Raw genomic sequence first — 22,517 nt, forward strand, 5'->3', positions numbered from 1 at the left:
GATATAAAATTTGATTTTTAAGCTTTGCAGTAGATTCCCCGTAGGGGCTAGATAAATGTTAAACAAAGTGGGAGATAGGGGGGAGCCCTGCAGGACTCCGCATGGGTTTACCCAGCTGTAGGATTGTTTATTATCGCTATAGACTCGGTACGAATGTGTAGTCAAGAAACCTTGAAACCATTTTAACACATTACCTGAGAGACCAATTGACTCCAAATAGTCCATTAGGATAACATGATCAACTAAATCAAAGGCAATACTCAAATCTAACTGCAGGATTAGTGCGCTTGTACCCTGGCTAAATAAGTTCATGAGGGAATCTAGCAATGAAGCAGTGACTGTTTCTGTGCTAAATCCGGATCGAAAACCTGATTGGTTGTCATGCAGTATGTTGTGTTTGTCCAGGTACGTTACTAAGTTCTGGTTTACCAAACCTTCCATCAGTTTAACAAATAAGGGAATGCTCGCAATGGGTCTGTAATTCAATGTCCGCTTGATAGATTCTTTGGGATTTTTTATAATTGGTGTGATTAAGATCTGACCTAACTCATTGGGAAAAGTACCCGACAGTAATAGAGAAGAGAGCCAATTGTGTAACTTGGCTTTGAAGGTGACTGGGGTGGCTTTCATGATGTTTGGTGGGCAACAGTCTAATCTGCAGTCTAATTGGCATATTTCAAGTAGAATTTGCAGAATTTTTGCCAGGACATGTCTACCTGAGGTTCGACTATGTGTTGAGACACTGGGTAGTTCAAATGGTTGTATGTAGTGACTGGTAGGTTGGATCTTAGGAAGTTGATTTTGTTGTTGAAAAATACAGTCAGAGCATCGGCCGATGGTGGGGAGTCTGTGGTGAGGCGGGAGAAGGCCTGTATATCGTAGAGACTGTTAACTAATTTAAAAAGGTTTCTAATGTTGGTGTTGGGAGAGTCAATTTTTTGTGCATAAAAATTAGTGCGTTTTATAGTTACTAGTTTTTTGTATTCTTTTGAGTCTCCAGTTTGGTCTCCCTTTGCTATCTCCTGATTTCAGCCATTGTTTTTCAAGTTTACATATCTCCCGTTTCACTGTTCCTAGCCCGGCGTCAAACCAGCCATCCAGGTTTTTGTTTCTTATTTTTCTTAATTTGATGGGGGCCATTTTGTTTAATATCTGCATGCTCGTATGGTCCAGGAGTCTACCGAGAGGGAATTGGAGTCTGAAGTAGAAGTAATATCATAGTGTGACCAAAATTCCACTGGATTTACCAAGCCTCTGGTGGCTGTCATTTTCCTATTCCTTTTTGCCAGATTATGTGTGTAAATCAAGAATAATAGCATATAGATGCATATGTGTACAAACGTGCATAAATGACAAATTTCTGCATAAAAGTTATTCTGTAAATGCACATGCATATCTTTTACAGTGCGTATATGACAAGTGGGTGTATACATGGGCCAAGTGTGACTGGGCATGGGCAAGATTCACAATTACAGTAGATGCTAACTTGTGCACATAACTTAATAGTATTTTATGTTATCTGCTTTTAGGTACACACACTTACACCAACTCTGTGGCTGGCATAAGTGCTTGCAGCTAATTTATAGACATTCACTTTTGCTGTTATGCTAGTATTTTATAGAGGAAAGTAGGCAGCTATATTCCTTTATAGAATAGGTTCCTACCAGTTATCTGAATTACCCTATAATTGAGACATAACTATTTTCATCCAGCAAGGAAATACAAAGCTGTGTTAAGTCAACCCATGCCACCTGACTCCTTTCCTCCCCTCCCTTCTTCTCCCCACAAACCTGACACCCCCTCAAGGTTCAGGCCCCCAACTCCACACCCCTAACTCTACCCTCAACCCTCCGTACATTTCAGTTGAATGTCCGGCCAGAGGGACACTCATCCCTGGCCGCCGGCCTGCCACTCCAAAATGGCTGCCTTCCCCTTCCCGGTGCATTCTTGGATGCAACAGGGAGGGGCCTAAGGCTCCAATTGGCCCAGATGCCTAAGACCCCTCCCAGTACATTCTAGCTTGTATTGCAGTGTCAAATGGCCACAGAGATAGCTGAGCACATCAGAGCAGAGGGGTACTCTAAGAGGTACAGCAATGAACGTTACATAGAGTCTTAGGTACGCATACTATACCTACCTAAAGGTACAGGCATAAGAGCTACTGTACAGGTAGGTACAGTAAATTTTGGGTGGATTTTGGAGGGTTCAACCTATAAGCATGTTATAGTGAACAGTGAACCTGGGATTTTAAAAAAAAATATTTATTTATAACATTTTCAATTTTACAAGCATATACATAACTTGTTACAGATCATGAAATATAAATTTATAGATACAAAGTATAAAAAAAAATATAACTCTTATTTAGTCCACAATATAAGAGATCAAGAAAAGAAATTAAACACTGAGGAAACTATTAATCTAATACAAAAGAGACGACAAAAGATACACCTTTTACAGCCGCTGGCAAGTCATATAACATCAGATACGGTTACTAACCTTTCTCTCGACTCTATAAATTCTATAAGTTGTTTAGGCTCAAAAAACATAAAATTTTTTATTCTGAAATGTAACAAAACATTTTGCAGGCTACTTCACAAGAAATGTTGCCCCCAGAGCCAGAGCTCTAGACCTCAAGGCCAAGAGTTCTTTCCTAAGTCTCTGGGTTTTTTGAGATAAATCTGGAAAAATTCTAACATTTAAGCCTAAAAACTGGTCATTCATATGACAGAAATATAAACGAAGAACAAATTCCCTGTCTCTTTCCAAAGCAAGAGTCACAAGCATGGTAGCTCTATCAGTAACTACTTCTAAAGAAGTTTCCCAAAAATGAAGATAAATTCATATCCGCCTGTCTATCTACAGGCAGTTCAGCTGGAGTAGATTCCCATTGAGGATTCCTGATATTGAAGTAATAAGCTCTCACAATGGGGGAGCAAATTTTCCAACAGTATGGCCAAAGTCTCTTGAAAATATTTCCTAACCATCTCCACTGGTGAGATGACAGGACATTTAGGAAAGTTTAGAAATCTTAAATTATTCTTTCTCAGTTGATTTTCAAAGTTTTCCATTTTTCATGAAATATATGATCTTTCTTTAACCATTTGTACTTCAACTGCTTTCAGTTCATTAATCTTAACTTCTTGCGTCTCCACTTTATCCTTTAAAGTAGATAGCAATATCCCCTGTTGCTCCACCTTGGAATGGACAGTCCCATAATCAGTTCTAATAGCAGAAAGAGTCAATTTTAGATTGGAGTCCATAACAGATATGGCTTGCCAGAGCACTTCTAAACCAACATTCTGGCTTTTTCAACTCCCCAAAATTGATGGCTTTCTTACTTGAAGCGAATCCTAGATCTCCCTTAACTGTGCTGGGAGAATACAGATGAAAATTACCTGCTCCTTCCTCCAATGAGTCCGGTGAAGGCGTCCCTCTCGTGCTGGAATCCACACTTCCCTCTTGGGGTAACCGGACACTAGCTGCTCCTTGCACTGTAATGCTTCCGGGTTGGGGAGGAACCAGTCTCTGCTCCGGGCTCAGTGAAGCCTGGCTTGGTCCCGCACTGAAGTTCCCAGCTAAACCTGGATAGACCTCAGAGGTAGGTCTGTGTTCTTCGCCCGAATGAGCAAACACGCTAGATATGGTCAGCTGTGTCATTCGCTGGGAGGTTCCCGTCGCCGGAGGGTTAGGGCGAGCAGTTCCTTTCCTCTTCTCCATGTTGAACGGGAGAGAGTCACACCACACGCTGAACTCGGCCAACATTCAGCGCTGGCTGCTCAGGTGTCCGCTCCCGACGCCATCTTAACATAGAAACATAGAAAATGATGGCAGAAAAGGGCCACGGCCCATCTAATCTGCCCACACTAATTACCCACCCCATAACTACCCCCATGAAGTGATCCCACATGCCAATCCCATTTTTTCTTAAAGTCTGGCACGCTGCTGGCCTCAATTACCTGTTGCGGAAGATTATTCCAGCGATCAACCACCCTTTCGGTGAAGAAATATTTTCTGGTGTCGCCATGGAATTTCCCTCCCCTGATTCTCAACGGATGCCCTCTAGTTGCCATGGGTCCTTTAAGAAAAAAGAGATCTTCTTCTGCCTTGATACGGCCCGTGAAATATTTGAACGTTTCAATCATGTCTCCCCTCTCTCTGCGTTCCTCAAGTGAGTATAGCTGCAACTTACCCAGCCATTCCACATACAGAAGATCCTTGAGTCCTGCGACCATCCTGGTAGCCATTCGCTGAACCGACTCAACTCTCAGCCCATCTTTTTGATAATGCGGTCTCCAGAATTGTACACAGTATTCCAGATGGGGTCTTACCATGGATCTGTACAGCGGCATTATCACATCGGGCTTATGGCTGACGAAACTTCTACGGATATAGCCCATGATTTGTCTAGCCCTGGTTGAAGCTTTCTCCACTTGATTGGCAGACTTCATGTCTTCGCTAATGATCACCCCCAAGTCGCGTTCTGCTACAGTCCTTGCTTGGATCTCACCATTCAGGGTGTAAGTCCTGCATGGATTTTTGCCGCCAAGGTGCATGACCTTGCATTTTTTGGCATTGAAACTTAGTTGCCAAGTCTCTGACCAATGCTCCAGTAGGAGAAGGTCCTGCGTCATACTTTCGGGCACTGAGCTATTGTCGGGCACTGTGCTTTTGTCTGTTGCCTACTGTGTTGCATAGTTTGGCGTCATCGGTGAATAGTGTAATTTTACCTCGAAGCCCCTCAGCCAAGTCTCTTATGATCTTGCTGGATTTCTCAAACATGGGACTTTTTTATGTGACCTTCACTGCAGTACCCCCTAGAATGCCCTTGTGCTCAGCTGTCTTTTGGCCAGTTTGCTAAGAATGCTGGATGCTTAGACATCCCAATAGCTTGTTTTTGTGCATTTTTCATTTGGATGTCTTTTAATTCAAAATTTGCTAAAAATGATAGACGTATTAAGGGCCAAACATCTAAATAGGTCATAAAAAAAAAAGTCTTGAAAATAGAAGTTTTCTCTACTGGATTTCTGGACATCTTTCCCAAAACAGCCAAACTCAGACTTGGATGTCCTATCAAAAATGCCCCTCCATGTAACAAACTTAATTTTTTTCACTCCTGGGTAATAAGTCTTCTTTCTTAATTGCCTATGCCAAGAAAGTACCGAAAATGGCTATCATTCCCCTCAAACTTCGCTTTTGTGATCAGGACATTGATATTTTGGAATTGACCTGTTTTGTAGAACATTCCAGATTGATTCCAAACTGAGGCCTCCTTTTATCAAGCTGTGTAAGGGTTTTTTTTTATTGCAGACCGCTGTGGTAGAAGCTCCGATGCTCATAGGAATTTGGTGTTTTTTTCAGTCGGAGTGATTATTCAGCTCTACCTGCATGGAGAACTCATAAGCTTCGGTCTTCAGCTGACAGGCCAATCCCAGTGGGTACCTGTCAGCCAGCCTGCATCTGCTTCTGAGGAGTTCAGTCCGTCCCCATTTCTCCTACTGCTGGACATAGTTCAGCACAGGCTGTTGGGCATACATAGGTGACTCAGCAGTGTCTCCTAGGTGTCACCATTTTTAATGTTGTTATGTATGGAAAATATCGCAATTTTGGCGTGAATTTCTTAGTGCTGGCCATCTTGGCTTTTTAGCAATCTTTTTTTCAAAAGTTCCCTGCTTCTCCAAAACTGCAATTCTAACCTCCAAACTCCTTGAGCTCTCCTAATGTGGATTCTTGCCAGGATTGCGCAAATTAGGCACTTTTGGAGCATTTTTGCGTCACATGTCACTTGATGCAGCTGGGAGTGGCAGCAGCACAAAGCTAAGCCTCTCCCCTGATTCAGCAGGCGACTAAACACTCGGCTAGTCTGGCGGGGCGGCTTATTTTGGTTTTGGAGCTTGGCATGGTTGATGGTTCCGTGTGCAAGGCTGTGGACCCTCCGCAGCTTCAGAACCACATTCTTCCATTTTCTCAGGGTGATTCTGTGCCCCAGGAGCTGGCATATTTGTGGAATGCATCTCGCAGCAGGTGATCTTCCTCTGCGTAGTCCCACTCTGCCTGTGATCTGTTTTTTAAGTGGCACTGCTTCTATGGGCACGTTGTGCTCTCAGTCCGCCGCAGTTCAAGCGCTGCCTGATCCTGTTCACTTAATAAATGGACATTTACAACCAGATGAATTCACCCAGATATTACGTTTACTAGGCAAATTCATTGGAAAACTAGACTAATATTACTTCCACTCTGTATTCTATCAGGAGCACCAAAGATAACTATATTTATTTATTTTAATTCTTCTCGCATGTAAAACTTTGTAAGTTTGTACCTCTGATACAATTGCCTATAAATAGCACGGTACATATGTATATTTGTTTGCCTAGGGCCTGGCCTGGTTACCTAGAACACTTATTGCCCCAGTCAGAAAATAAAGCAATCAAAAACTCAGACTACAAGCCAAACGTAACGATAATGCAGCAGCATCAGTGTTGTGAAAAATGAATAATAATCAAAATATGCAAGCACTTGCATTAAGGAGCTATGAAAAGTTAAACATTAGTGGAGAGAGCAGTGAACCCTAGAAGACTCTACTTCACCATCCAAGACCGAGAGCTCTGTATTGTTTTCCCTTAATCTTCATAGAATGCTTTAACAGAAATGAGCAGGCTCATTTAAGAAACCATCAAGCAATGCCAATCCCACCCGGGAGCCTGTTCATTAAAGAATGCTAAGCAGTCAGAGAGTAGGTTTTTTTTTTTTTTTTTTTTAACAGAGTATTAGTGCCACTGGGCCAAAACACACATACATTATGGCAGACTCGCTTACTCCAGCCCTATCAGCCCAGTAGCTAAATGCCCAAATCTAGATGTTATAATTCAAACGTCCTGCCAATCAAGTTTTACCCCACAAATATGTCACATTGTAAACCACTTTTCATTCACAGGGTATTATCACACATACTCTTAAAGTATGCAAGTCTTCCACCTTTTTATGGGCTTCAGCAGCGACACTTAAAGCTCAAAAACTTTCATAGCATTAAGATTTAGACACCAACCTCCTCATTAGCCCTTTTTAAATCTTATAATGATACTAACTTAGCCATTTATGATCAAATATATTTTTATTGAGCAATCAAGAAATTAACAGGTCAACACAACAAAGTACAAAACCAGCTCATTAGAGTAAGAAATGTCCCCAAAAGAACCCCCCCCCAAACCCCAACTAAAACAACCTCCCTCCCACCCCCAGTCCCACCCCTGGGTCCTCCGTCCAAGTACATAGTAACAAAGAATTAGAAAAGAAAGTAAAACACCAAGCTAAACAAAAGGGCAGGTACAAACAAGAATCCTCAATTAAGCATCCGGCTACAAGCCAGAGGGGTCAAAGTAGACCAAAAAGGTTCCCAAGTGGTCTGGAAAAGGCGGCCCTGGCGAGAAGACAAATCAGTCACATCCCTCCGCTCCCACATCAGAAGAGAAATAATTCGGCATCTCCAAAAGGAATAGTCTGGAGCTTCGGCCTCAAGCCATTTCAGCAAGATGCATTTCAAAGCAATCTGGATAGACCACTTAAGGAAGGCTGCAACTCCTTTAGAACGTGGAAAGTAGTGCGGAACAGTCCCAAACAAGAGCAAAGGGGAGCTGCGAATGGTGACATGCCAAAGATTCTCCACAAAAGCAAAGATAGCAGTCCAAAAAAGCTGCACCTTAGGACAAGTCCAAAACATGTGTCCCAAGCTTGCTTCCGGAGCCTGGCAACGAAGGCAGGCTGCGTTTAGACGGAAGTGGGATAAATAAGCCCTTCTAGGAGAGATATATAAACGAAAAATCAATTTAAAATGTTGTTCCCAAAAGGCTGTATATTTACGAAAAGCAGGCAGATGGCGGACAGCCTGAAGGAGTATATCAGAAGGCAAATCAACAGCAAGATCACAGGACCAAGCATCTCGCAGCTGAGAATGGTCAAACAAAGGGCATTCATCTTTCAAGTGGCGATGATGAAACTTGAGGGGGACCGGGTGTTGGGAACCAATGGTAAAAGCCGCGGACAACGACTCTTGACAGGAGGCCTGCAAGGAGCTAGAGGGTAAGGAAGAAAGGTAATGATGGATTTGCATGTAAGCAAAATAATCAGGAGGGAGAGCAAATTCTGCTTGCAATTGAGCAAAGGATTTAGTGGTACCATCATCATTAACCAAGTGAAATATATAATGAATGCCCTTTGTTTCCCACCGAGCAAAACTCGGCCCATCAATCCCAGGCAGGAAAGAACCATTAAAGCGAAGAGGCAGAAAGGGAGAGACAGAGGGAGAAAGAGTGTGAAATTTACAGACCCAACACCAAACCTTCCGCAAGGGTCGATGTAGTATTTTCACAGAAAGAGACTCAGGTTCAAGAGAAGGGATAGAATGAAGAGAGGCACTAAAGTGAGTAGAATGAAAACAGGAAAGTTCCAGAGATGTGTTAGTGAACGCTGAGGTACCCCTAAAGAGATCATTAATATGTCGCATGCCACAACCAACTGTCAAATATCGGAGATTCAATAAGCCCAAACCACCTCTATACCAGGGAGTCGCCGCTTGCTTATAAGACAAACGAGGTTTCTTACCAGCCCAAAGAAATTTCTGGACCAGTTGCTCCAGTCTGCGCTCGTCACGAAAAGTCAAATAAAGGGGAAGGACCTGAAAAACATAAAGCCAACAGGGAACTAGGAGCATGTTATACAGATGCACTCGACCTAGAAGCGAGAAAGGAAGAGTTTCCCAAAGGTGCAACTTATTTTGTAGAGCCTGAAACAGCGGCGTCACATTTAACCGGTACAGACTAGATAAGTCCAGCGGAATGGTAACCACCAGGTACCGCAAAGCGGAATCAGCCCAACGAAGAGGAAAAGCACCCCTCCACGAAGTTCGTAAATCTGGCGGAAAAGGTAAGGCCAAGGATTTATCTAAATTGAGAGACAGCCCCGAGTAAAAACCAAATTCAGAAATGAGATCCAGGGCTGCCAGGAGAGAATCAAAAACATGCCGAGTTAGAATCAAAAACATGTCATCCGCATACGCCAGGGTCTTAAGCTCGAAGTCGCCAACCGAGAGACCTCTAACCTCTGCAAACCCCCGAAGAGTACATAACAATGGTTCCAAAGAAAGAAGAAACAGAAGGGGGGAAAGAGGGCAACCCTGCCGGGTACCACGAAGAATAGGGAAAGAGTCTGAGCGGGTCCCGTTGACAAGCAGAGAAGCCTGCGGATTGGAATAGAGTGAACTCACGGCATCCAGAAAGAACCCTCCGAGCCCCACATACTCTAAGGTACGAAACAAGAAAGACCAGTGAATGCTATCAAACGCCTTAGAAGCATCCAGGCTAACAAATAGAGTTGGAATTTGGCGAAATTGACACTGAGCAAGAGCAAGAAGTACCTTGCGGACATTGTGTACAGACTGGCGGCCCCGAACAAAACCAACCTGATCCTCATGTATAAGCTGTGGTAAATGAGGAGCAAGACGATCAGCCAACATGCGTGCGAAGAGTTTGAGGTCAACATTTATTAAAGAAATGGGGTGAAAAGACCCCGGCAAATCAGCTTCCTTACCCGGCTTCAAGAGCAAAGTAATAAGGGCCTCGTTCGCAAAGCGCGGAAAAGAACCACGGGCAGTAGCTGCATTAAAATATGCCAACAAAGGTCCATAAAGAGAAGGGGAAAGGAGCCGGTAGAAGTCACCAGAGAAACCATCCGGTCCGGAGCCCTATCAGAGCGGAGCGCCTTAATGGCAGACTCCAACTCAGCCGCCCGAAACGGACTATTAAGAGAAGAAATCACATCCGCTGACAAACGAGGCAGCCCAGAAGAGTGAAGATAGTCCGTCAACATCTCCAACGAAGCGTCATCCGGGGCGTCATATAACCGACGAAAAAAGTCAAATAGGACCCCGGAGATCTTAGAAGTTTGGGACACCACCCCACCACTCCGGGTCCGTAAAGACAAAATCGGCTTCCTACCAGTCGCAGCTTTAACTAAATGGGCCATAAGGCGGCCGGGTTTGTTCCCATAACGAAGAAAACGATGCTGATAAAAGGCTTTGCATTTTTGGGAACGAGAATGGAGAAGTGAATTCAGGGCCACCTGAGTAGACAGATAACAATCTCGAGTCTCCTGTGAAGGATGGAGAGAAAAGGACCGCTTCGCCAAACGCAAGGCCCGTTCCAGAGTAACTATCCCTTGATTAATACGCTTGTTACGAGCACATAGAAATGAAATAATATGACCTCTAATCACCGTCTTCCCAGCCTCCCAAAACAAAATAGGATCATCCATGTGGGAATCATTATTCGTGGAATAGTCATCCCATTGGGCCTGCAGAAAGGTACGAAATTCTGTATCCTGGGCAAGATAGAAGGGAAACCGCCAGGACGACGCCCGAAGATACGTAGAGTCCAAGAAAACATCTATCCAAATTGGGGCGTGATCAGAAATAGACAAAGGACCAATCTCAGCCGACTGAACAGGAGAAAACATAGAGGGAGACAAGAAGATATAATCCAAGCGAGACCAAGTGCCATGGGCACGAGAAAGATGAGTATAGTCACAAACTTCAGGGTGCAGGAGGCGCCAAGGGTCCACAACCAAAAGAGATTCACAAAAGTCCGAAAGAAGGTGACCCTTAGAACCCAAAGAAGAAACGGGAGATCCGGATTTATCCTGATCAGGATTCATGACCAAGTTAAAATCTTCCAGGAGAAATAGAGGCTCACCAGGAAAACGAGAACAAATTTGGAGCAACCGTTGCAAGAAGGCCGATTCTCCAGAATTAGGGCCATAAACCACTAACAAAAGATAGGAGCGCCCTCCCAAGGTAAGTTGTAAGAGCAAGGATCGACCGTCAGGCTCCTTATCAAGAACCTGGACACCAATGGGCGAAGACTTAAGAACATAAGAACATAAGAACATAAGAACATAAGAAGTTGCCTCCGCTGAGACAGACCAGAGGTCCATCTCGCCCAGCGGTCCGCTCCCGCGGCGGCCCATCAGGCCCATTGCCTGAGCAATGGTCCCAGACTATCCCTATAACCTACCGCTACTCTTATCTGTACCCTTCAATTCCTTTATCCTCTAGGAACCTATCCAAACCTTCTTTGAAGCCTTGTAACGTGCTCCGGCCTATCACAGCCTCCGGAAGCGCGTTCCATGTGTCCACCACCCTCTGGGTGAAAAAGAACTTTCTGGCATTTGTTTTAAACCTGTCTCCTTTTAATTTTTCCGAGTGCCCCCTTGTACTTGTGGTTCCCCGTAATCTGAAAAATCTGTCCCTGTCTACTTTTTCTATACCCTTCAGGATCTTGAAGGTTTCTATCATGTCTCCTCTAAGTCTCCGCTTTTCCAGGGAGAACAGCCCCAGCTTTTTCAGTCTGTCAGTATATGAGAGGTTTTCCATACCTCTTATCAGTTTAGTTGCTCTTCTCTGGACTCCCTCAAGTACCGCCATGTCCTTTTTGAGGTACGGCGACCAATATTGGACACAGTACTCCAGATGCGGTCGCACCATTGCACGATACAGTGGCAGGATGACCTCCTTTGTCCTGGTCGTGATACCCTTCTTAATGATACCCAACATTTTGTTTGCTTTTCTTGAGGCTGTGGCGCACTGTGCCGACGCCTTTAAAGACGTGTCCACCATCACTCCCAGGTCTCTTTCAAGGTTACTTACCCCTAGCAGTGATCCTCCCATTTTGTAGCTGAACATCGGGTTCTTTTTCCCTACATGCATGACCTTGCATTTCCCTACATTAAAGTTCATTTGCCATTTTTTGGCCCATTCTTCTAGCGTCGTTAGGTCCCTTTGCAGATCTTCGCAGTCTTCCATGGTTTCAACCCTGCGGTAGAGTTTGGTGTCATCCGCAAATTTAATAACTTCGCAATTTGTTCCCGCCTCCAGGTCATTAATAAATATATTGAACAGGAGCGGTCCCAGCACCGACCCCTGCGGAACTCCGCTCGTGACCCCATGCCAGTCTGAGTAATGGCCCTTCACTCCAACCCTCTGTTTCCTGTCTGCCAGCCAGTTTTTGATCCATCGGTGGACCTCCCCTTGCACCCGGTGTCTCCACAGCTTTTTAAGCAGTCTTTCGTGCGGTACCTTGTCAAAGGCTTTTTGAAAGTCAAGGTAAATGATGTCAATGGATTCCCCTTTATCCACCTGTCTGTTTACCCCCTCAAAGAAGTACAATAAGTTTGTGAGGCATGACCTACCCTTGCAGAAGCCGTGCTGGCTCGACTTTAGCTGTCCATTGTTTTCTATGTGTTCACAGATACTGTCCTTAATCAGTGCTTCCATCATTTTTCCCGGGACCGAGGTCAAGCTCACCGGCCTGTAGTTCCCTGGGTCCCCCCTTGAACCCTTCTTGAAGATGGGTGTGACATTTGCAATTTTCCAATCCTCCGGGATCTCTCCAGTTTTTAAGGATAGGTTACATATTTGGCGAAGTGGCTCTGCTATTACGTTCCTTAGTTCCTTGAGTACCCTTGGGTGAATGCCATCCGGACCTGGCGATTTGTCGCTCTTTAGTCTGTCTATCTGCCTGAGGACATCCTCTTGGCTTACCTCTAGTTGGACCAGCTTTTCATCCCGATCCCCATTTACGATGTCCTCCGGTTCCGGAATATTGGATGTATCCTCCCTCGTGAAGACTGACGTGAAGAACTTATTTAACCTGTCTGCTATCTCTTTTTCCTCTTTTACCACTCCTTTTTTGTCTCCATCATCCAATGGCCCCACTTCTTCCCTTGCCGGGGACTTGCGAACCAACACAGCAATGCCCCCATGACGGCCCGAAGAGGAAGCAAATACACCTCCCCCACCCAAGAACGACGCAACTTAAGATGTTCTGCATCAGTCAATCTAGTTTCCTGTAGACAAGCAATATCTGACCGATAGCGTTGTAGGGCAGCAATTATTTTGGATCTCTTGACAGGCGACGTGATCCCCCCAACATTCCAAGATGTAATTCTAAAAGGGGTACTCACAGCAGAAAATCAGAAAGGAAGCAATATAAGAGAAAGAAAAAGCAGATGAAAACTACCCCAAGGGCCCAGCCCCCCCCAGAGCAGTAGTAATTACCAGATGATAGTGATGGATAAAAAAGGTGAACAATGGACCATATCAAAATTATGGAACAAACATACAGAAGGAGGAACCCCATCCCCACAAACCCACCCCACCAACACCCAACCCACCCTCACGAACCCACCCCACCCCCCCGGAACCCCCCACCCCCCCCGAACCAAACCCCCTAAGAACCCAACCAGATTGGAAAACCCAGTCCCACAAACATGGAACAGAGATAGAGTCACGTAAAGACGCAGTCAGGGCCCCAAATCCCTCAATCCCAACCACACTACAGTCAATCAGATCTCCCCAGCCAACCACCATACACACCGAGAGAAGCCATATTAGAGCGAAGTCAAGAAGCAAAATGACCCCAGGACACGGGGAGCAACTCAGCTCAATAGCCATTCAACATAAAAGGGGTCATCAAGGGGCCTCCCAGGGTGGCATACAACCCAGGCAGACACAGTGCAATCAGTCCCGCATGCGCATATGCCTAAAGAAAAGCAAACTCCAAGGTCACAAACACACAAACACTCCCCCCCACCACCCAATCCCAGCAATACGCGCCCATGCAGCATCCCAATCAAAATCACAACCCCCACAAGCATACCCCAACCATACGGGAGGAGACAAACCCTCGAACCAGACAGGATGCCAACTCCACACCATAGCCATAGCACCCCTGCAACCCCCTAGGAAACACCTGTAACCAACAAGGAGATCATGAAAACAGTCAGGAAAATCCTGAACAGGAACTGGAAAATTACAAAACATCAAATCCAGGTGCACAAACATAATGATAAACAAACTTTAGGGGAGAGCATAGAGAGGCAGCCGGAATGGGCCACAAAGCAGCCCAAACGCAGGGTGAGATGTAAATGTCAGCAAGGTCCAGGAGGCTAGAAGTCCAAAGAGTAAGAAAGCTGGAGCAAAAAGCTCGAAGAGCTAGCACTGGCCGAACAGAACAAAGCCACTCCACAAAGGGGTATCAACGCTGTACACCAACTCTGCTACAGGACTCAGGTGGCCGATGATGGTCCCGCTTCTCCCATAACGAATCTAGGTAGGCCTGGGCATCCTCTGCCGTAGTGTACAGTTGCCAACCGGTGGGAGTCCAAATCTTCAGTTGTTCCGGGTAGAGGAGCTGGAACTGCTGCTTTCTATTAAAGAGAGCCGAGCACACACGGGAGAAGCGCCTCCGACGTTCCTGTAGTGCAGGGGAGTAATCTTGGAACAGGCGCACAGGGGTACCCTCATAAGAGAGGGTATTCCGCTTCTGACGGTACTGCCGCATGAGTTCAGATTTCACAGCCGAATTATGAACTTTAAGAATGGTAACTCGGGCTTGTTCGCGGTCTTCGTTGCGTCGGCCCAGGCGGTGAGTGTGGTCGAGCCTCAAAGGCCCAACTCCGTCTGGAAGTAGCAACGCCAACTAGAGCCAAGACTCCAATGTAGAAAGGAGACGAGAGTCTGTAACAGCCTCAGGTAGACAAATTACATAAATAAAACAAAATTTTGTACTAAAATACAATCATAAACATAAAGACAAAATGTATCAATATGAAATCAGACGAATAGACCAGCATATAAGCTGAAATGTGCTAGTATGAGAGATCTGACCTTAAAGGAAGGACTTCCAATCTACCTCCAAATTGAGACCAAAAGGTGTCAGACTTCATCTCATAAATTACTTTTTGCTCTTCTTGTGAAAGAATAAGATCCATGTCTCCTCCTTTCTACCTTTTGTTTAATGACCTTAATGGCCAAAAACCTAAGTTCTCCAATTTGGTGTTTCACTTCATTCCAATGTTCAACCAAGGGTGTACTAGTAATATTTCTATTGATGCAACTCCTATGTTTAATGATCTGGGATTTGATCATCCTTTTGGTCTTTCCAACGTAAATAAGAGGGCATGGATACTGAATCAAATAAATGACGTTGCTGGTATTGCAATCTGAATTATGATACAGAGGATATTGTTTCCTCTTTCTGGAGCCATATGGTAACCCTACATTTGACTATGTAGTCAGAACTGTCATTTTGGGCCACCATTAAGATAGATGGGTCTTCTAAAACTCCCCCACCTTTGTCCTGCATCTCTCTCTCCTTTACCCCTGGATCCTGCATTTGCCCCACCACCTGTAGCCCAGTAACTGCACATCTACTACGTGCACCATCCTTGCAGTCGTCCCTCTGCCACATTCAGCCAGAGAGGAAACGAGAAGTGATGTCAATGAGTGTGGGACACAGAAGAGGGAAATCAGCAAGGTTGGTGCAGGTAGTGGATGTGTGTCGCTGCTCCCACCAGTGAAGATGCTGAGGTAATCTGAGGCATTGCCTGGGGTGGGGAAGCCAAATGCCGGATCTGGGAATGGGAGAGAAGAGAATAAGGTGGCTATAGCTGAACATATGGTGGGCCAGATAGCAGGGGGTCTGAGCCAAGAATGGGTGGGCCTGTGTCCACATAAGCCCACCCATAGCTACGCCATTGCTATGTATGCCAAAATTCAAAATTAGTTTTCAGTTTTTAATCTGCGATGCTATCAGTACATATCGCCATACACCAGAAAAGTGCTGTCACATTCAATCACACATTATGCTCTTACCTTATTATTCCACTATCAATATCTGCTGACTGATAATTGTGTCCTCTGGAGAGATTTGGAGAGTTGCATCTAACAGGATTAAATGGACTCTGGAAAAAGATGGCAAGAATACTAATGCAGGCTTTTAAAGTATATAAAATGAAATATAATTCAAATTACCAATGTAGTCTTCAGACTTTGGTGAAAGGCCATAAAACTGCATAGAAATGCTTTTCTCCACTCTTTTTTTTTCTGTTGCATTTTGCAAATCAGGAATTAGATAATGTTGAGGCCCTGTCTGTCTTGTCCTTAGGCAAATATAGAAGAGTGCATGTGTGGCTGTGCACACATATACTGTACATACATACAGAGAATGCAATGGGTGTGGAACATCTGCAATAGTAAGCAAGTTCCTTCACTGTGTCCAGGAAGGAGTAATTTGTATTGTGTTTGGAATGCTGGCAATTATGTACACGCACATAACATAAGAATTGGAAATAAACATTTACAGTCTGTGCCAGAACAGGGTGGAATGGCATTCCACCCTGTCTAGCAGCTCCAGGAGTGATGGCATCACCCTGTGTTCTCCCCACTCATCTGTTCCTCACAATCCAGCTTCTCTCCCCCTCCTATCCTATCTCCAGCTAGTGATCCAGCATCGACCCTGGCCAATGAGCAGTGATTCATACACAATGCTCACAACCTTACCTCAGCTTTCACTCTGACACAACTTCCTGTTTCCGCTTAGGTGAGAAGCATCAAAATGAAGATTGTGAGGAGAGCACGAGTATCAGATATGAATTGCTGCTAGTGCAATTGGTGGAGGTGTGTTTGAGATACCAGTGTAGTTGCCAGAACGCTGATGCAGGATCATTGAGAGATGGAAATAGAAAAAAAATGTTGGGCCATGAGGATGGAGCAGGGGAGGAGAGAGAAATACTGATCTATTGGGGTGGGGAGGGAAGGGAGAAGGAGAAATGCAGAACCATTAGAGAAGGGAGAAGAGGGATATTGACTGGGGGATGAATACTGTATGTATTAAGGCTTTGTACATCGCTTAGTGATTTAAAATAGGCGATTCATTAAGAATAAATAAACTTGAAACTTGAACTTGAGAAGAAAGGGATGAAGAGAGAGAAACTGAGTTTGGGAGAAAGGAGAAGAAATGGATAGGGAGGGGGCTGCTGATTATGAGGAAAAGGAGAGAAAGAGAGAGAAGCCATCATCATTGATTCCACATTGTCCTTCAATGACCACCTCCAATCCTTGGTAAAAAAATGTTTTTTCAGCCTTCACATGCTGAGGAAAGTTAGATCCTGCTTCCATCAAAAACATTTTACCCTCCTTGTCCAATCCATCATCCTCTCCAGATTGGACTATTGCAACTCTATCTACTTCAGCCTAACTAAGAAAAACCTCCACAGACTCCAAAGGATTCAGAATGCCGCGGCCAAGCTCATCTTCGCTAAAAGTAAATTTGACCATGTCTCCCTGCTCCTGGCCAAGCTCTACTGGCTTCCGATAATCGCCAGGGTCCACTATAAATGCGCCTGTTTAACTTTCAAAATCCTATATGGTATCCTCCCTCCCTTTATCCCTCTTTCTTGGAATTCCTCAAACCCTAATACCACCACATCCTCCCACAAATTAATCCTTCCCCTCGCTAAAAGGCATTTCCCACACAGGAAAGCTAGGGACCTCCCTCCACTTCAAAATCACTGAGCTCTGGAACAACCTTACCTCCCCTCTTCGGAACTTGAGCTCTCTCCAAGTTTTCCGCAAACATCTGAAAACCTGGCTTTTCTCAAAAAATGTAAGTCTCCCTCCAACTTAGGAATCAAGGAAACTCTTATATCTTGGCATCCCAAGTCCTCTAAATTTTCTTCACACTTCTACCTTTAACCCTCTGTTGTAGTTCCTTCCTATTTCTCCTACTGTAAACCGCGTCGAGCTCTACGAACGTGGAGATGATGCGGTATACAAACCTAAGGATTAGATTAGATTAGATTAGAAGCCACACAGTTGAAGAAGAAGGGAAGGGACATGGAGATGCTAGGTTACAAATGTGGGGTGGGAGAGAGAGGGGAAAATGTTGAGCTATAAGTGTGTGCGGTGGTGAGGAGAAAAAGAAGAGATGCTGAGTTACAAAGATGGAGAGAAGGAAATGCTAAACATGTTATGTGCAATTTTATATCTCGTTGAATTCTCATTAATCAGTGTCCATGCATCCTCCCCATGCATCACATGAGATACAGAGGGAGGAAATGTACCGGGGAGGGGAAGGCCCACCATTTATGACTAGCAGCTCTCAGAGCTAGAGGGACTGTGCTTCCCTCCTGCTCCCAACTTCTGAAAAAGGTACCAGAGGCATTCACGGAAGCATCCGGTGGCAAGAGGGAGTGGGTATCCTTCCTGCCTTTTTTTTTTTGGAGGGAGGGGAAAGTAGAGGATTGGTTCAGTGGAGCCTCTGTTGGCCAATTTTCTCTCACGCAGGGGGGAGTGTCAGCATGGCAGGAGGGAAGTAGGCATCCCTCCTGCTGATATTCACTGGCACAGGGGGAGGTCGATCCTGGTTTGTCAGGGAGATGTCAGAGAGGGCCATAATTGGGGAGGGGGAGGGAGGGCTTTATTTGCTATTTATTTGTTATGAGGGGGGCTTTTTTGCTTTTTTATGAGGCAGATATTGTGCATGTGTAGCACATGCACAGCATCTGTGCCCTTTTAAAAAATGCCAGTAAGACTGGTAAGTGACTGGTCTTGACCAGTCGCTCTTTCTCTGAATGCTTTTTTTGATGGCTTTTTTTTTTTTTTTGTGCATTGCCAAGCGATGTTAGTACATCAATTGCTTGAGTAGTTTGCATGGGGTTTTAATATTAAAGAGCTAATTTGCATGGCTGGATCGGAAAATGGGTGATCGAGGGGAAAAACAGGCAGTGAGCCGTTTCGTGGATCGGGTCAGCAAATGTGATTGTCACTAAAGCAGTCAAAACTGGTTTTGCAACAATCGCTGACTTTAGCCCTGAGTCCCTATACCCGCTTCCATCTCCCCCCCCCTCCAGTTTGGCATCTGTCATATACTCCTCCCTCCCCAAGGGTCCTTTAAACTTGCTCTCCATGCTTGCCAACAGGAGCTACAGTGCTCAAAACAGGCTGCCTTTGGGCAGTCCATGGGGCCTTTCCTCTGCTGATTTTACCTCCTGTTTTCAGAAGGGTGGGATCCACAGGGGGAAGGCCCAGCGTACCACTCACAGGCAGCCTGTTTTCTATTTATTAATTAGAATATGTCAGTTTATGCAATGTACATCTGCCAGAACTGGTTTTACACGAGTTTATTCAGGTACACAAGCATTATTCCCTATCTGTTCTGGCAGGTTCACAATCTCTCAAATGTACCTGGGACAATGGGGGGATAAAGTGACTTGCCAGTGACTACACCAGTGTTCTTCAACCTTTTTACACCTATGGACCGGCGGAAATAAAATAATTATTTTGTGGACCGGCAAACTACTAAGACTGAAATAAAAACTACTACCCTCTGCATCCTTGTCCCTTTGTACCCCTGTGATCAGTATTGCCCTTCTGTGTCCCCATCCCTTCTCCATCCAGCATTCTCCCTCTTTGTCTGTCCCTATTCTCCATGCACAGCATCTCTTCTGTGGGCATCATCTCTCTATTCTTTTCTGCCCGGAGCCCAGGCTCCCCACCCTATGGCTTGTATGCCTTCCTTGCTCTCCCCCTGTTGTTAGCATCTCTCCCTCTGGACTGACAGTGGACTCTGTCTCCCATCCACCATTTCACTCTCTATGCCCCCTTCTCCATTGCCCTCGTCACAGTCCAGCAGCATCTCTCCTTCTCCGTCCCTCCCTCCAAGTTGTGACTGTTCCTGCTAAGGTCCCTGGGGGTGCTGGAAGGAAAGGGGACAGGAAACCCAAAAAGAGGGTGCCAAGGACCCGGCCTCATCACTATTTGGATCTCCCTGAAGCTGCTAGCAGCCCAGAGCCGGGGGTTGGGAAAACTTTCCACAAACCTTCTCATGAACACAGCAGAGCTAGGACCCAGGAGTGTAAAGTCAGACCTGAGAGCAAGCAGAATATCTATTATCCAGGTCACCATCAGGGGAGCCAAAGAGAAGAACAGCTAGGTACTGACTCAGCTAGAACAGGACATGTCTTCCCCCCTTGAAAAGCCAGCAGTGCTCAACAAGCTGTTAGGCAGGTTAGGGAGGAAGCTTAGAGCTCTTCCTGGGGAGGAGATACCTGGCTCAAGCAAGGGTAATGCTTGTGTGCCCATGGAAGTGGATGAAGCTGAAGCCACTTCAGAGTAACAAGCAACTGATGAGGAGATGCCCATGGAGTTGCAAGGGGAACTGACTGCTGAGGATTTGTGCAGCACTCCAGAACTGATGGAAGTAGGAGTGGCAACCAGCTCTAGCTGAGCAAAAGACTGTGAGGTGTTTTTTTTTCTTCTTCTATTGTTGGCTGGTATTGTTTTTGTTCCAGTCACATTCATGAATTTCCTGGACTGTGCACTTTACTGAAAAGCTGGGAGTGTTGTGGGGAGAAGTTTGCTTCCATCTGGGTGGAAATTTTGAAAAGCAGTTAGTGCTTTTAAACTTGTGACACTCCTCTTTGCCCAGCCCTGCTCCATTTTAGGCTGGAGGCTTTGTTTTTATGTTCGTGCTGAGAATATTTGGATGAGAAAACATATTCTCCATGACTTAAACATTGGTTTTTGAACTGTGCTTACCTGAGCTCTGTTAGGAGCAGACTTGGGAAAAGGAAGCTTTATTGAAAGCAGCTCTGTGAAAGGGGGAATCGCAGAGAGAACTGTTTCTATTAGGAGTGAAAATCCTGAGTTTTCTTCTGGACATTTCTTTTTATGCATTTTTTTTTTTTGTATGTTGAGAGATTGAGCCATTCTGACCTTTATTTTGAACAGTAAATTTTCTTCTATTACCATCCTGGAACTGTGTTGGGGGTTTTTGTATAGTTCCTGTAAACTCTGCAGGGTGACTTCATTCATAGTCACAAGCTAGTGTAATTTTGGACTGTGGCCACTGGAGGCACTGTAGAGTCCCGGCCTAAGGCTCTGGTGCTGGCTACAAGGTTCAGTAGCAGCTCTCCCTTTCTTTTCCTCTGTCCAGCAGCAGCTCCCTCTTCACTATTCTTCATTTCCAGTCCAGTGTGGTAACTCCCCTGACCAGCAGAAGCAGTGCCCTCTTCCCCCCAACCAGCTCTAGCTCTCCTTTCCTCTTTCACCCTATCAGCAACAGCTCCCCTTTCCTCCTCCAACCAGTGGCAATAGCACCTTCTTTTACCCGGACTAGCAGCAGCTCATTGTTTTAACTTGCCTGCAGCAGTGTCAGTAGCATCAGCACAACGATTCACTTAGGCAGCCTTGGGTCCTTTGATGGGTCGTGCCCGCCTCTGAGGAAAGAGGAAGTTGCATCATCAGAGGTGGGCCGCGACTCAGCAAAAGCCCCAAGGCTGCTTAAGTGAATCACTGTGCTGATGCTACTGGCACTGCTGCAAGCAAATTAGAATACTCAGAGCTGTTGGGAGGGGAGGAAGCCAGCCACTGCTAGTCTGGAGGCTGGGTAGCAATACGTCGGCTGCTGCACAGGAGGGAGGGAGACACGTGGGTACCCAGCTCATCGGGCCCCCCCTGATCTTGCCAGCCCTGTATGGGCCGGCAGGAAATTTTTGCGGACCAGCGGTTGAAGAACACGGTAATACACAAACCTAAACACACCACAGAGCAACCACCCTAACATCTGAAACACAGACCTGGTTTTAATTTCATTTTAGCCTACTTTTTTTTTTTTTTTCTTAAAAGCTCTATTTTATTCACATTACAGTCTTTATTCTTTCCAAAGACACATTAGGAAGGTGGCTGAAAGTATACTATAAGCACCCATTTAAAGTAACTTCTTAAGTACTCAGTAATATGGTGGTAATACTCTAGTAAAAGATCACCTATAGCAAGATACATTCACTGATGTAAACTAATAAAAAGGTTGTTTTGAGAGACAGTGGTCTCAAACTCGTGGCCCGGAGGCCACATGTGGCCCGCCAGGTATTATTTTGAGGCCCTCGGTATGTTTATCATAATCACAAAAGTAAAATAAGAGTTTCTTGATCATATGTCACTTTAGCTATAAATTACAATATTATTATTAAGAGCTGGCCAAAAGGAAAGATTTATAAACTATAAAGAGTTTTACCTCTTGCAAAATTGTCATTTCTTTAATAAGACATTAACTCTTTTTTCGGAGGCCCTCCAAGTACCTACAAATCCAAAATGTGGCCCTGCAAAGGGTATGAGTATGGATAAAAAGCAGTTAATAATGACATTTAACATATCTCTATAGTGTACTATTAGCCCTCTTACAGTGTAGCCATTTTCTGTTTAGCATGATGATTGGGTACATACAGTAGTTTTCCAGTAAACTCTACATTTTTTCTAATGTATTTTTAATAAGATACCCAACGCAAAACTGTGTGATTAATTTTGGCTTCCTATATATACATAAAGCTGTAGGACTTACCACATCTGAAGCAAAACTGTACATTCTAAAATCTTTCAGTGCTCTTGTTCTTTAGCACAGTTGTGGGTTTTGCAGACCTGTTAGGAGGATCCAGTTTGTTACACAGCAATGCTCTTGAAGGCTAGTGACAGCCTTTGGTATTATTTACTGCTTCTCCTGAGCAGAGACAGAAGAGCTAGGTTTCCAAGAGAGACGCCCCTCCTACCTACACTCACAGAAAGGTAGGAACAAACTAAACCTACAGGACCAACATGGTTATACAGTAAACACGAACAGGTTTACTAAAGA

General features: G+C 44.9%; 1 protein-coding gene across 5 annotated transcripts in view; it reads right to left on the reverse strand.

The window, feature by feature from the left end:
* LOC117346450 overlaps positions 1 to 22,307 on the reverse strand; it is a 133,409-nt gene extending 111,102 nt beyond the window's left edge. For 3 of the 5 annotated variants that reach the window (XM_033916023.1, XM_033916014.1, XM_033916004.1), the window contains exons 1-2: positions 20,429 to 21,026; positions 15,704 to 15,792 (exon numbers count right to left, since the gene is read on the reverse strand). In XM_033916023.1, coding sequence (XP_033771914.1) covers positions 15,704 to 15,792; positions 20,429 to 20,704 — 365 coding nt within the window. In that variant the 5' untranslated portion in view covers positions 20,705 to 21,026. The other 2 variants (XM_033916033.1, XM_033916043.1) reach the window with 2 other exon arrangements.
* Positions 22,308 to 22,517: the final 210 nt, after the last annotated feature.

The sequence above is a fragment of the Geotrypetes seraphini genome, chromosome 1, assembly GCF_902459505.1.
Source record: "Geotrypetes seraphini chromosome 1, aGeoSer1.1, whole genome shotgun sequence".
In the NCBI taxonomy this organism is placed as follows: Eukaryota; Metazoa; Chordata; class Amphibia; order Gymnophiona; family Dermophiidae; genus Geotrypetes; species Geotrypetes seraphini.